The sequence below is a fragment of the Cherax quadricarinatus genome, unplaced genomic scaffold (assembly GCF_038502225.1).
Source record: "Cherax quadricarinatus isolate ZL_2023a unplaced genomic scaffold, ASM3850222v1 Contig61, whole genome shotgun sequence".
Classification (NCBI taxonomy): Eukaryota; Metazoa; Arthropoda; class Malacostraca; order Decapoda; family Parastacidae; genus Cherax; species Cherax quadricarinatus.
Window position 1 is genome coordinate 142,843 of NW_027195087.1, and position 15,452 is coordinate 158,294.

Below are 15,452 nucleotides of genomic sequence, written 5' to 3' on the forward strand. Positions count from 1 at the left end.
CTGCACAGTTCTGGTCACCGTATTACAGAATGGTACTAGTACTGGTACTAGTACTGGTACTAGTACTGGTACTAGTACTGGTACTAGTATTACAGAATGGATATAAATGCTCTGGAAAATGTACAAAGGAGGATGACAAAGTTGATCCCATGTATCAGAAACCTTCCCTATGAGGATAGACTGAGGCCCTGAATCTGCACTATGAGGATAGACTGAGGCCCTGAATCTGCACTATGAGGATAGACTGAGGCCCTGAATCTGCACTATGAGGATAGACTGAGGCCCTGAATCTGCACTATGAGGATAGACTGAGGCCCTAAATCTGCACTATGAGGATAGACTGAGGCCCTGAATCTGCACTATGAGGATAGACTGAGGCCCTGAATCTGCACTATGAGGATAGACTGAGGCCCTGAATCTGCACTATGAGGATAGACTGAGGCCCTGAATCTGCACTATGAGGATAGACTGAGGCCCTGAATCTGCACTATGAGGATAGACTGAGGCCCTGAATCTGCACTATGAGGATAGACTGAGGCCCTGAATCTGCACTATGAGGATAGACTGAGGCCCTGAATCTCTGAATCTACACTATGAGGATAGACTAAGGCCCTGAATATGCACTATGAGGATACCTGGAGTTTACCTGGAGAGAGTTTCGGGGGTCAACGCCCCCGCGGCCCGGTCTGTGACCAGGCCTCCTGGTGGATCAGCGCCTGATCAACCAGGCTGTTGCTGCTGGCTGCACGCAAACCAACGTACGAGCCACAGCCCGGCTGATCAGGAACTGACTTTAGGTGCTTGTCCAGTGCCAGCTTGAAGACTGCCAGGGGTCTGTTGGTAATCCCCCTTATGTGTGCTGGGAGGCAGTTGAACAGTCTCGGGCCCCTGACACTTATTGTATGGTCTCTTAACGTGCTAGTGACACCCCTGCTTTTCATTGGGGGGATGGTGCATCGTCTGCCAAGTCTTTTGCTTTCGTAATGAGTGATTTTCGTGTGCAAGTTCGGTACTAGTCCCTCTAGGATTTTCCAGGTGTATATAATCATGTATCTCTCCCTCCTGCGTTCCAGGGAATACAGGTTTAGAAACCTCAAGCGCTCCCAGTAATTGAGGTGTTTTATCTCCGTTATGCGCGCCGTGAAAGTTCTCTGTACATTTTCTAGGTCGGCAATTTCACCTGCCTTGAAAGGTGCTGTTAGAGTGCAGCAATATTCCAGCCTAGATAGAACAAGTGACCTGAAGAGTGTCATCATGGGCTTGGCCTCCCTAGTTTTGAAGGTTCTCATTATCCATCCTGTCATTTTTCTAGCAGATGCGATTGATACAATGTTATGGTCCTTGAAGGTGAGATCCTCCGACATGATCACTCCCAGGTCTTTGACGTTGGTGTTTCGCTCTATTTCGTGGCCAGAATTTGTTTTGTACTCTGATGAAGATTTAATTTCCTCATGTTTACCATATCTGAGTAATTGAAATTTCTCATCGTTGAACTTCATATTGTTTTCTGCAGCCCACTGAAAGATTTGGTTGATGTCCACCTGGAGCCTTGCAGTGTCTGCAATGGAAGACACTGTCATGCAGATTCGGGTGTCATCTGCAAAGGAAGACACGGTGCTGTGGCTGACATCCTTGTCTATGTCGGATATGAGGATGAGGAACAAGATGGGAGCTAGTACTGTGCCTTGTGGAACAGAGCTTTTCACCGTAGCTGCCTCGGACTTTACTCTGTTGACGACTACTCTCTGTGTTCTGTTAGTGAGGAAATTATAGATCCATCGACCGACTTTTCCTGTTATTCCTTTAGCGCGCATTTTGTGCGCTATTACGCCATGGTCACACTTGTCGAAGGCTTTTGCAAAGTCTGTATATATTACATCTGCATTCTTTTTGTCTTCTAGTGCATTTAGGACCTTGTCGTAGTGATCCAGTAGCTGAGACAGACAGGAGCGACCTGTTCTAAACCCATGTTGCCCTGGGTTGTGTAACTGATGGGTTTCTAGATGGGTGGTGATCTTGCTTCTTAGGACCCTTTCAAAGATTTTTATGATATGGGATGTTAGTGCTATTGGTCTGTAGTTCTTTGCTGTTGCTTTACTGCCCCCTTTGTGGAGTGGGGCTATGTCTGTTGTTTTTAGTAACTGAGGGACGACCCCCGTGTCCATGCTCCCTCTCCATAGGATGGAAAAGGCTCGTGATAGGGGCTTCTTGCAGTTCTTGATGAACACAGAGTTCCATGAGTCTGGCCCTGGGGCAGAGTGCATGGGCATGTCATTTATCGCCTGTTCGAAGTCATTTGGCGTCAGGATAACATCGGATAGGCTTGTGTTAATCAAATTTTGTGGCTCTCTCATAAAAAATTCATTTTGATCTTCGACTCTCAGTCTGGTTAGCGGCTTGCTAAAAACTGAGTCATATTGGGACTTGAGTAGCTCACTCATTTCCTTGCTGTCATCTGTGTAGGACCCATCTTGTTTAAGTAGGGGCCCAATACTGGGCGTTGTTCTCGATTTTGATTTGGCATAGGAGAAGAAATACTTTGGGTTTCTTTCGATTTCATTTATGGCTTTTAGTTCTTCCCGCGATTCCTGACTCCTAAAGGATTCTTTTAGCTTAAGTTCTATGCTTGCTATTTCTCTGACCAGTGTCTCCCTGCGCATTTCAGATATATTGACCTCTTTTAGCCGCTCTGTTATTCTTTTCCGTCGCCTGTAAAGGGAGCGCCTGTCTCTTTCTATTTTACATCTACTCCTCCTTTTTCTTAGAGGAATAAGCCTTGTGCATACATCGAGTGCCACCGAGTTAATCTGTTCTAGGCATAAGTTTGGGTCTGTGTTGCTTAGTATATCTTCCCAGCTTATATCGGTTAGGACCCTGAATCGGTTAGGCCCTGAATCTGCATTATGAGGATAGACTGAGGCCCTGAATCTGCACTATGAGGATAGACTGAGGCCCTGAGTCTGCACTATGAGGATAGACTGAGGCCCTGAATCTGCACTATGAGGATAGACCGAGGACCCTGAATCTGCACTATGAGGATAGACTGAGGCCCTGAATCTGCACTATGAGGATAGACTAAGGCCCTGAATCTGCACTATGAGGATAGACTGAGGCCCTGAATCTGCATTATGAGGATAGACTGAGGCCCTGAATCTGCACTATGAGGATAGACTGAGGACCCTGAATCTGCACTATGAGGATAGACTCAGGCCCTGAATCTGCACTATGAGGATAGACTGAGGATCTGAATCTGCACTATGAGGATAGACTGAGGCCCTGAATCTGCACTATGAGGATAGACTGAGGCCATGTATCAGAAACCTTCCCTATGAGGATAGACTAAGGGCCCTGAAACTGCACTCTCTAGAAAGACGTAGAATTAGGGGGGATATGATTGAGGTGTATAAATGGAAGACAGAAATAAATAAAGGGGATGTAAATAGTGTGCTGAAAATATCTAGCCTAGACAGGACTCGCAGCAATGGTTTTAAGTTGGAAAAATTCAGATTCAGGAAGGATATAGGAAAGTACTGGTTTGGTAATAGAGTTGTGGATGAGTGGAACAAACTCCCAAGTACCGTTATAGAGGCCAGAACGTTGTGTAGCTTTAAAAATAGGTTGGATAAATACATGAGTAGATGTGGGTGGGTGTGAGTTAGACCTGATAGCTTGTGCTAACAGGTCGGTTGCCGTGTTCCTCCCTTAAGTCAATGTGACCTGACCTGACTAGGTTGGGTGCATTGGCTTAAGCCGGTAGGAGACTTGGACCTGCCTCGCATGGGCCAGTAGGCCTTCTGCAGTGTTCCTTCGTTCTTATGTTCTTATGTTCTTATGAATCTGCACTATGAGGATAGACTGAGGCCCTGAATCTGCGCTATGAGGATAGACTGAGACCCTGAATCTGCACTATGAGGATAGACTGAGGCCCTGAATCTGCACTATGAGGATAGACTGAGGCCCTGAATCTGCACTATGAGGATAGACTGAGGCCCTGAATCTGCACTATGAGGATAGACTGAGGCCCTGAATCTGCACTATGAGGATAGACTGAGGCCCTGAATCTGCACTATGAGGATAGACTGAGGCCCTGAATCTGCACTATGAGGATAGACTGAGGCCCTGAATCTGCACTATGAGGATAGACTGAGGCCCTGAATCTGCACTATGAGGATAGACTGAGGCCCTGAATCTGCACTATGAGGATAGACTGAGGCCCTGAATCTGCACTATGAGGATAGACTGAGGCCCTGAATCTGCACTATGAGGATAGACTGAGGCCCTGAATCTGCACTATGAGGATAGACTGAGGGCCTGAATGTGCACTATGAGGATAGACTGAGGCCCTGAATCTGCACTATGAGGATAGACTGAGGCCCTGAATCTGCACTCTCTAGAAAGACGTAGAATTAGGGGGGATATGATTGAGGTGTATAAATGGAAGACAGAAATAAATAAAGGGGATGTAAATAGTGTGCTGAAAATATCTAGCCAAGACAGGACTCGCAGCAATGGTTTTAAGTTGGAAAAATTCAGATTCAGGAAGGATATAGGAAAGTACTGGTTTGGTAATAGAGTTGTGGATGAGTGGAACAAACTCCCAAGTACCGTTATAGAGGCCAGAACGTTGTGTAGCTTTAAAAATAGGTTGGATAAATACATGAGTGGATGTGAGTGGGTGTGAGTTGGACCTGACTAGCTTGTGCTACCAGGTCGGTTGCCGTGTTCCTCCCTTAAGTCAATGTGACCTGACCTGACTAGGTTGGGTGCATTGGCTTAAGCCGGTAGGAGACTTGGACCTGCCTCGCATGGGCCAGTAGGCCTTCTGCAGTGTTCCTTCGTTCTTATGTTCTTATGAGGTAATCAGTCCCTCAAGCTTGACTCAAGGCTGAGGGACTGATGACCTCGTCTTCACATCTCTACTGCTCCTGCCTACTTTCTGTACTCGACTGAAGAAGCCTACTGTGTAGGCGAAACGTTTCGGAATTAAGTTGCCTAACTGTCGGTATTTTATACCATTTTAATGTTGACCTGACTAGTTGTGCATTACCTCATCTTTTGTATATAGTTCTACTGTCTTCCTATTATGTCCTAGAATCTGTATTGATAAAGCCACTGGATGGCGAAACGTCTGCTACAATAAAGATATCCAGATGTTGCACATGTGTCTTAACTTTCATGACCTGACTAGGTTGGAGACTTTGACCTGCCTCGTATGGGCCAGTAGGCCTACTGCAGTGTTCCTTCTTATGTTCTTATAACCGACAAGTTGATAAATTACAAACATATGTTCTTATAGGCCTAGTAGCGGTCAAATAATTGGTCAAAATAGGCTTAGAACGCTTTCAAAAATAATTTTATAGGCCTATTATCCAAATTTTTGAGCTACCATATATAAAAATAATATTTCCCGATGTGTTATGAGTGATATAAGTCAGATGGGGTAGGATGATAGGCCTAAATAAGGCTGGAGAAGTGTTTTCGCAAAATCTTTCATAGGCCTTTAATCCAAACATTTGACCAGTTATTGATGTATTATAATATAAAAACATATTTTTTCCAGCAGTTTAACAATAATTTAACATAATTATTAATGTTAAATAAGGATACGTGTTAAATAAGGATATATTTTATCCTGGTGCGCGTTTCATAGCGCTGCTTTAAAAATTCTTTCATTCTTCTCTAATATAAACAATTAACTTTCTTTCAACCTATGATGAATAAAAACATATTTTTCTACTAATCCTATATTAATTTAACAATGTTATTAATGTTAAAAAAGTATATATAAAATATTTTGCCTTAGTGCGCGTTTCATTACATCAGTTTTTTTTTTCAAAAATATTTTCCTACCTTTTTATTCCAAATAACAGACCATATAAAAAAGATAATATTAACCTTCCATATATATAAAAAAAGTATTTCTTTGCAAAATAACAATAATTTAACATATTTATTAAAGCTAAATAAGCTTGCAAGTAGTTTTTTACACTTGGTTGCGTCTCATAGCAATCGTTTCAAAATTCCTTTCATTATACTTTAATATTGATAATTAACAATATTTCAACCTACCATAAAGTAAAACATATTTTTCTCCAGAAATATAACATTAATTAATATAATTAATAATATTGAATAAGGATATAAGAAATATTTTGCACTTTTGTGCCTGTTATACCAATTTTCAAAATTCCCTAAATACTCCTTTAATCCATAAAATGCCTCATTTTTGAGGTTACCAATAAAAAATGCATGTTTTTCCAGCAATATGACACTAAATTAACATAGCTAACAATGTTAAATAGGTGGAAATAGAGTATTTTTTATTTGGGTGCGTGTCATACGTCTTTTCAAAATTCCTTGATATCTCCTTTAATATTAACAATTAACCTTAATTTCATTTACTAATAAATAAAACAGGTTTTTCCAGTAAAAACCCCAAATAAACACAGTTAACAACATTCAATAGAGATAAAGCGAGTATTTTGCACTTTCCTGCGTGTCATATAAATTTTCAAAATTTTCTAAATACTCCTTTAATATTAATAATTAACGTTAATTTAATTCACCACTAGAGAAGACATATTTTTCCACTAATAAAACCCCACTTTAGCAAAATAAACAATAATAAACAAGGATAAAAACAAACAATTTGCACTTACCTGCGCATCATACAAACCTTCAAAATTCCCTAAATTCTCCTTAAATTAAAAACCCAGACAATTTTGGATGCCACCATTAAAAACCCCACATTTTTTCACCAATAAAACACCAAATAAAGCCAATAAGGAAGGTTAAATAAGAGTAATAAGATAAGTTTGTGTTGAGGTGCGCGTCATGACACAGTAATATAGGAGTCAGGGAGGCGGCCGACACCTGCCACATATATATAAGTGATCGGCGGCGCCAGCGGCACCACTATGGCGCAGAGTGCCACTTGTGTGGTGAGTATATACCACACTAAATTATTATGTCTTAATTGTCCACGTTATGATGACAACTGACCACACCCGCCAGGTTTATCTCTCAGTGTTTCTCTCTCTCTCTCTCTCTCTCTCTCTGTCTCTCTCTCTCTGTCTCTCTCTCTTTCTCTGTCTCTGTTTCTCTCTCTCCCTCTCTGTCTCTCTCTCTCTCTCTCTATGACGGTGGTGGCCCATGAGTGTTTAGCGCGAGAGGGTCCGCTAATAAATCTCGTCCCTACGGGTCTACCGCTTTATTATTTTTATTTTTTTATTTTATCCTTCAACTTTATTATTAATAAAAATATTTCTGATTTATTTATTTTTAATAATAAAATTAATAAATTTATTTTTAATAAAATTAATAAATTTATTTTTAATAAACTTAATAAATTTATTTTTAATAAAATTAATAAATTTATTTTTAATAAAATTAATAAATTTATTTTTAATAAAATTAATAAATTTATTTTTAATAAAATTAATAAATTTATTTTTAATAAAATTAATAAATTTATTTTTAATAAAATTAATAAATTTATTTTTAATAAAATTAATAAATTTATTTTTAATAAAATTAATAAATTTATTTTTAAGAAAATATTCTCAAAATATCTAAAATAAAAATTAATAAAAATTGTCACTAATAATATTTTTTATATTTTTATATAAAAAAATTTATGAAAATCAATAATTTATAATAAAATTATTTAACAAAATTTTTAATAAAAGTTGTAATAAAAACATTAATTTTATTAAAATATAAAAATTAGAAAATCAATAAAATTTTAGCAGAAACTTTCCTTATTATTTTTATTATCAGTAAAAAATTAAACTTTTATTGATCAATAAAACTGTGAAAAATATTGTAAAAATTTTAATAAATAAATTAAATAATAAAGTTGATAATTTTCAATATTTATTAATTTTAATAGTTATTTTATTTTAATTTTAATAATTTTATTTTAATTTTAATAATTTTATTTTAATTTTAATAATTTTATTTTAATTTTAATAATTTTATTTTAATTTTAATAATTTTATTTTAATTTTTATAATTTTATTTTAATTTTAATAATTTTATTTTAATTTTAATAATAATTTTAATTTTATTTTAATAAAGTCGACAAAACTTTATTAATTTTTATTTTATTAATAAAATCCTATGAAAAGAGTTTTATTAATTTTGTTGATAAAGTTACAAGAATTTTGGTCCCAGGAGCTAGAGCTAGTGCTAGTACTGGTGCTAGTTCTGGTGCTAGTGCTGGTGCTAGTGCTGGTGCTAGTACTGGTGCTAGTACTGGTGCTAGTGCTGGTGCTAGTACTGGTGCTAGTGCTGGTGCTAGTACTGGTGCTAGTACTGGTGCTAGTGCTGGTGCTAGTGCTAGTACTGGTGCTAGTACTGGAGCTAGAGCTAGTGCTGGTGCTAGTACTGGTGCTAGTACTAGTACAAGTGCTAGTACTAGTACTGGTGCTAGTACTGGTGCTAGTGCTGGTGCTAGTACTGGTGCTAGTGCTGGTGCTAGTACTGGTACTAGTACTGGTGCTACTACTAGTGCTAGTACTGGTGCTAGTACTGGTACTAGTGCTAGTACTAGTACTGGTGCTAGTACTGGTGCTGGTACTGGTGCTGGTACTGGTGCTAGTACTGGTGCTGGTACTGGTGCTGGTACTGGTGCTAGTACTGGTGCTAGTACTGGTGCTAGTGCTGGTGCTAGTACTGGTGCTGGTACTGGTGCTGGTACTGGTGCTAGTACTGGTGCTAGTACTGGTGCTGGTACTGGTGCTGGTACTGGTGCTAGTGCTGGTGCTAGTGCTGGTGCTAGTGCTAGTACTGGTGCTAGTGCTGGTGCTAGTGCTGGTGCTAGTACTGGTGCTAGTGCTAGTACTGGTGCTAGTGCTGGTGCTAGTGCTGGTGCTAGTACTGGTGCTAGTACTGGTGCTAGTGCTGGTGCTAGTACTGGTGCTAGTACTAGTACTAGTGCTAGTACTAGTACTGGTGCTAGTACTGGTGCTAGTGCTGGTGCTAGTACTGGTGCTAGTGCTGGTGCTAGTACTGGTGCTAGTACTGGTGCTAGTACTGGTGCCAGTACTGGTACTGGTGCTAGTACTGGTACTGGTGCTAGTACTGGTACTGGTGCTAGTACTAGTACTGGCGCTAGTACTGGTGCTGGTGCTAGTACTGGTGCTAGTACTGGTGCTAGTACTGGTGCTAGTGCTGGTGCTAGTACTGGTGCTGGTACTGGTGCTGGTACTGGTGCTAGTACTGATGCTAGTGCTGGTGCTAGTACTGGTGCTGGTACTGGTGCTAGTACTGGTGCTAGTACTGGTGCTGGTACTGGTGCTAGTACTGGTGCTAGTACTGGTGCTGGTGCTGGTACTGGTGCTGGTACTGGTGCTAGTACTGGTGCTGGTACTGGTGCTAGTGCTGGTGCTAGTACTGGTGCTGGTACTGGTACTGGTGCTAGTTCTGGTGCTAGTACTGGTGCTAGTGCTGGTGCTAGTACTGGTGCTGGTACTGGTGCTGGTACTGGTGCTAGTACTGGTGCTAGTACTGGTGCTAGTGCTGGTGCTAGTACTGGTGCTAGTACTGGTGCTGGTACTGGTGCTAGTACTGGTGCTAGTACTGGTGCTGGTACTGGTGCTAGTACTGGTGCTGGTACTGGTACTGGTGCTAGTGCTGGTGCTGGTACTGGTGCTGGTACTGGTGCTAGTACTGGTGCTAGTGCTGGTGCTAGTGCTGGTGCTGGTACTGGTGCTAGTACTGGTGCTAGTGCTGGTGCTAGTACTGGTGCTAGTACTGGTGCTGGTACTGGTGCTAGTACTGGTGCTGGTACTGGTGCTGGTACTGGTGCTAGTACTGGTGCTAGTGCTGGTGCTAGTGCTGGTACTGGTGCTGGTACTGGTGCTAGTACTGGTGCTAGTGCTGGTGCTAGTACTGGTGCTGGTACTGGTGCTGGTACTGGTGCTAGTACTGGTGCTAGTACTGGTGCTAGTGCTGGTGCTAGTGCTGGTGCTAGTGCTAGTACTGGTGCTGGTGCTAGTGCTAGTACTGGTGCTAGTACTGGTGCTAGTACTGGTGCTAGTGCTGGTGCTAGTGCTGGTGCTAGTACTGGTGCTAGTACTGGTGCTAGTGCTGGTGCTAGTGCTGGTGCTAGTACTGGTGCTGGTGCTAGTGCTGGTGCTAGTGCTGGTGCTAGTACTGGTACTGGTGCTGGTACTGGTGCTAGTACTGGTGCTAGTACTGGTGCTAGTACTGGTGCTGGTACTGGTGCTAGTACTGGTGCTAGTACTGGTGCTAGTGCTAGTACTGGTGCTAGTACTGGTGCTAGTGCTGGTGCTAGTGCTAGTACTGGTGCTAGTACTGGTGCTAGTGCTGGTGCTAGTGCTGGTGCTAGTACTGGTGCTAGTGCTGGTGCTAGTGCTGGTGCTAGTGCTGGTGCTGGTGCTAGTGCTGGTGCTAGTGCTGGTGCTAGTGCTAGTGCTGGTGCTAGTGCTGGTGCTAGTGCTAGTGCTGGTGCTAGTGCTGGTGCTAGTGGTGGTGCTAGTGCTGGTGCTGGTGCTAGTGCTGGTGCTAGTGCTGGTGCTAGTACTGGTGCTGGTGCTAGTGCTGGTGCTAGTGCTGGTGCTAGTGCTGGTGCTAGTACTGGTACTAATACTGGTACTAGTGCTGGTGCTAGTACTGGTGCTAGTACTGGTGCTAATACTGGTACTAGTACTGGTGCTAGTGCTGGTGCTATTACTGGTGCTAGTACTGGTGCTAATACTGGTACTAGTGCTGGTGCTAGTACTGGTGCTAATACTGGTGCTAGTACTGGTGCTAGTACTGGTACTCGTGCTAGTACTGGTGCTAGTACTGGTACTAGTACTGGTGCTAGTGCTGGTGCTAGTACTGGTGCTAGTACTGGTGCTAGTGCTGGTGCTACTGGTGCTAGTGCTGGTGCTAGTGCTGGTACTAGTACTGGTGCTAGTGCTGGTGCTAATACTGGTGCTGGTGCTAGTACTGGTACTAGTACTGGTGCTAGTACTGGTGCAAGTGCTGGTGCTAATACTGGTGCTAGTACTGGTGCTAGTGCTGGTGCTAGTACTGGTGCTAGTGCTGGTGCTAATACTGGTGCTAGAACCGGTGCTAGTGCTGATGCTAGTACTGGTGCTAGTACTGGTACTAGTGCTGGTGCTAGTGCTGGTACTAGTGATAGTAATACTGCTGGTACTAGTGCTAGTAATACTGCTGGTACTAGTGCTAGTAATACTGCTGGTACTAGTGCTAGTAATACTGCTGGTACTAGTACTAATAATGCTGCTGGTACTAGTGCTTGAACTAGTGGTACTAGTGCTAGTAATACTGCTGGTACTAGTGCTTGTAATACTGCTGGTACTGGTGCTAGTACTAATGCTGCTGGTACTAGTGCTCGTACTAGTGGTACTAGTGCTAGTAATACTGCTGGTACTAGTGCTAGTAATACTGCTGGTACTAGTGCTGGTATTAGTGCTAGTAATACTGCTAGTACTAGTGCTAGTAATACTGCTTGTACTAGTGCTAGTAATACTGCTGGTACTCGTTAGTAATACTGCTGGTACTAGTGCTAGTAATACCGCTGGTACTAGTGCTAGTAATGCTGCTGGTACTAGTGCTAGTAATACTGCTGGTACTAGTGCTAATAATACTGCTGGTACTAGTGCTAATAATACTGCTGGTACTAGTGCTAGTAATACTGCTGGTACAAGTGCTAGTAATACTGCTGGTACAAGTGCTAGTAATACTGCTGGTACTAGTGCTAGTAATGCTGCTGGTACTAGTGCTAGTAATACTGCTGGTACTAGTGCTAGTAATACTGCTGGTACTAGTGCTAGTAATACTGCTGGTACTAGTGCTAGTAATACTGCTGGTACTAGTACTGGTACTAGTACTAATAATGCTGGTACTAGTGCTTGTACTAGTACTAGTGCTGGTACTAGTGCTAGTAATACTGCTGGTACTAGTGCTAGTAATACTGCTGGTACTAATACTAATAATACTGCTGGTACTAGTGCTAGTAATGCTGCTGGTACTAGTGCTGGTACTCGTACTGGTACTAGTGCTGGTACTCGTACTGGCACTAGTGCTGGTACTCGTACTGGTACTAGTACTGGTACACAACCCGCACATGAAAGAGAGAAGCTTACGACGACGTTTCGGTCCGATTTCGACCATTTACAGAGTCACAGTGTGACTAGTACTGGTACTAGTGCTGGTACTAGTAGTAGTACTAGTGCTGGTACTAGTGCTTTTACTAGTACTAGTGCTGGTACTAGTACTAGTGCTGGTACTAGTGCTGGTACTAATGACGGTACTAGTACTGGTACTGATACTGTTGGTACTGGTACTATTAGTACTGGTACTGCTGGTACTGATACTGCTGGTACTGCTAGTACTAGTAGTGGTACTAGTGTCTGGTACTGGTACTGCTGCTAGTGCTGGTGCTAGTAGTACTGAAACTACTGGTACTGGCAGTACTGGTACTAGTACTGATACTGCTGGTACTGGTAGTACTGTTACTAGTACTGGTACTAGTACTGGTACTAGTACTGGTACTAGTAGTACTGATACTGCTGGTACTGGTAGTACTGTTACTAGTACTGGTACTAGTACTGGTACTAGTAGTACTGATACTGCTGGTACTGGTAGTACTGTTACTAGTGCTAGAACTAGTAGTACTGATTCTGCTGGTAGTGGTAGTACTGGTACTGCTGGTACTCTTAGTGCTGGTACTAGTATTGGTACAAGTAGTACTGAAACTGCTGGTATTGGTAGTACTGGTACTAGTAATGGTACTAGTATTGGTGCTAGTCCTGGTACTGTTAGTACTGGTACTAGTGGTACTGATACTGCTGGTACTGTTAGTGCTGGTACTGGTAGTACTGGCACTAGTGCTGGTACTGTTAGTACGGATACTGCTGGTACTGTTAGTAGTGGTACTAGTGCTGGTACTGGTTGTACTGGTACTAGTAGTACTGATGCTGCTGGTACTGTTAGTAGTGGTGCTAGTGCTGGTACTAGTAGTACTGATGCTGCTGGTACTGGTAGTACTAGTGCTACTGATACTGCTGGTACTGGTTGTGCTGATGCTAGTAGTGATACTGGTTGCACTGGTACTAGTACTGGCACTAGTACTAGTAATAGTGCTGCCACTGGTAGTACTGGTACTAGTAGTACTGGAACTAGTGCTGGTACTAGTACTGGTGCTAGTCCTAGGAGTACTGATACTGCTGGTACTGGTAGTACTGGTACTTGTACTAGTACTGATACTGCTGGTACTAGTGCTTGTACTAGGAGTACTGATACTGCTGGTATTGGCAGTACTGGTACTGGTATTAGTACTGGTACTAGTAGCACTGATACTGCTGGCACTGGTAGCACTAGTACTGATACTGCTGGTACTGGTACTAGTACTGATACTGATGGTACTTGTAGTAGTTACTAGTACTGGTGCTAGTACTAGTACTACTAATACTAATACTGCTGGTACTGTTAGTGCTGTTACTAGTACTGGTAGTAGTAGTACTAGTGCTGGTACTGGTGCTAGTACTAGTAGTCCTGATACTGCTGGTACTGGTAGTACTGGTACTAGTAGTACTGATACTGCTGGTACTGTTAGTGCTGGCACTAGTAGTGGTACTGGTACTAGTAGTACTGATAATGCTGGTACTGTTACTGCTGGCACTAGTAGTGGTACTGGTACTAGTATTGATACTGCTGGTACTGGTACTAGTAGTACTGATACTGCTGGTACTGGTAGTATTGGTACTAGTAGTACTGATACTATTGGTACTAGTACTGATACTATTGGTACTAGTAGTATTGATACTGTTGGTACTGGTAGTACTGGTACTAGTAGTACTGATACTGCTGGCACTAGTACTAGTAGTACTGATAGTGCTGGTACTGGTACTATTAGTAGAACTAGTACTGGCACTAGTACTAGTACTGATATTGCTGATATTGGTAGTACTGGTACTAGTAGCGCTGGAACTAGTACTGGTACTAATACTAGTAGTACTGATAGTGCTGGCACTGGTAGCATTGGTATTAGTAGTACTAATACTGCTGGTACTAGTGCTACTAGTAGTGGTACTAGAGGTGGTACTAGTACTGGCACTAATACTAGTAGTACTGATAGTGCTGGTACTGGTAGTACTAGTAGTACTGGTACTAGTACTAGTAGTACTGGTACTAGTACTGGTGCTAGTATTGGTACTAGTAGTACTGATACTAATGGTACTGATAGTACTGGTACTAGTAGTACTGATACTGTTGGTACTGGTAGTGCTGGTACTGGTAGTACTAGTACTAGTAGTACTGGTACTAGTACTAGTAGTACTGGTACTAGTACTGGTGCTAGTATTGGTACTAGTACTAGTAGTACTGATACTAATGGTACTGATAGTACTGGTACTAGTAGTACTGATACTGTTGGTACTGGTAGTACTGGTACTAGTATTACTGGTACTAGCACTGCTGGTACTAGCACTAGTGCTGGTACTAGCACTAATGCTTGTACTAGTATTGGTACTAGTACCAGTCGTGCTGGTACTAGTATTAGTGCTGGTATTAGTATTAGTGCTGGTACTAGTATTAGTGCTGGTATTAGTACTGGTACTAATACTAGTGCTGGTACTAGTTGTGCTGGTACTAGTAGTACTGCTTGTACTAGTACCGGTACTAGTATTGCTGGTGCTAGCAGTGCTGGTAATAGTACTGGTACTAGTAGTACTGGTGCTACTAATGCTGATTATAATTCTGGTACTAGTACTGGCACTAGTACTGGTAGTACTGGCACTAGTTCTAGTGTTATTACTCGTACTATTAGTACTGGTGCTAGTGCTGATACTAGTAGTGCTGGTACTGGTAGTTTGGTACTAGTAGTACTGGTGCTAGTAGTACTGATGCTAGTACTGGTACTAGTGCTAGTGTTGGTAGTAGTACTAGTACTGATACTGGTACTGGTACTACTACTGTTACTAGTAGTATTGGTACTAGTGCTGGTACTAGTTTTTGTAGTGCTGGTATTAGTACTGGTACTAGTGCTGGTACCAGTAGTGCTGTTGCTAGCACTGTTACTAGAAGTACTGGTACTAGTGCTGGTGCTAGTACTGGTACTAATACTGGTGCTATTAGTGCTGATACTAGTACTGGTACTAGTTGTACTGGTAGTACTACTGGCACTAGTTCTAGTGCTATTCCTGGTATTAGTACTGGTACTAGTAGTGCTGAAGTTTACCTGGAGAAAGTTCCGGGGGTACTGGTAGTCTGGTACTAGTAAGTACTGGTGCTAGAAGTATTGGCACTAGTAGTACTGGTGCTAGTAGTACTGATGCTAGTAATGGTACTAGTACTGCAGGTGCTAGTGTTGGTAGTACTGGTGCTAGTGCTGGTACTGATAGTACTGGTGCTAGTAGTGCTGGTACTGATGCTAATACTGGTACTAGTAGTACTGGTGCTAGTAGTGCTGGTAC

General features: G+C 42.1%; 2 protein-coding genes across 2 annotated transcripts in view; one reads left to right on the forward strand and one right to left on the reverse strand.

Moving 5' to 3' along the window:
• Positions 1-6,813: 6,813 nt before the first annotated feature.
• LOC128701002 (transcription initiation factor IIA subunit 1) overlaps positions 6,814-15,452 on the forward strand; it is a 75,392-nt gene continuing 66,753 nt past the window's right edge. Inside the window, exon 1 of the mRNA XM_070079967.1 lies at positions 6,814-6,941. Coding sequence (XP_069936068.1) covers positions 6,918-6,941 — 24 coding nt within the window. The 5' untranslated portion in view covers positions 6,814-6,917. The remainder of the gene's footprint in view (positions 6,942-15,452) is intronic.
• LOC138851174 (uncharacterized) lies at positions 9,459-10,790 on the reverse strand (the record flags this gene model as incomplete). The annotated part of the gene is made up of 3 exons (XM_070079971.1): positions 9,459-9,569; positions 9,978-10,055; positions 10,740-10,790. Coding segments are annotated over 3 exons (240 nt in total), but the record flags the coding sequence as incomplete, so codon positions are not given.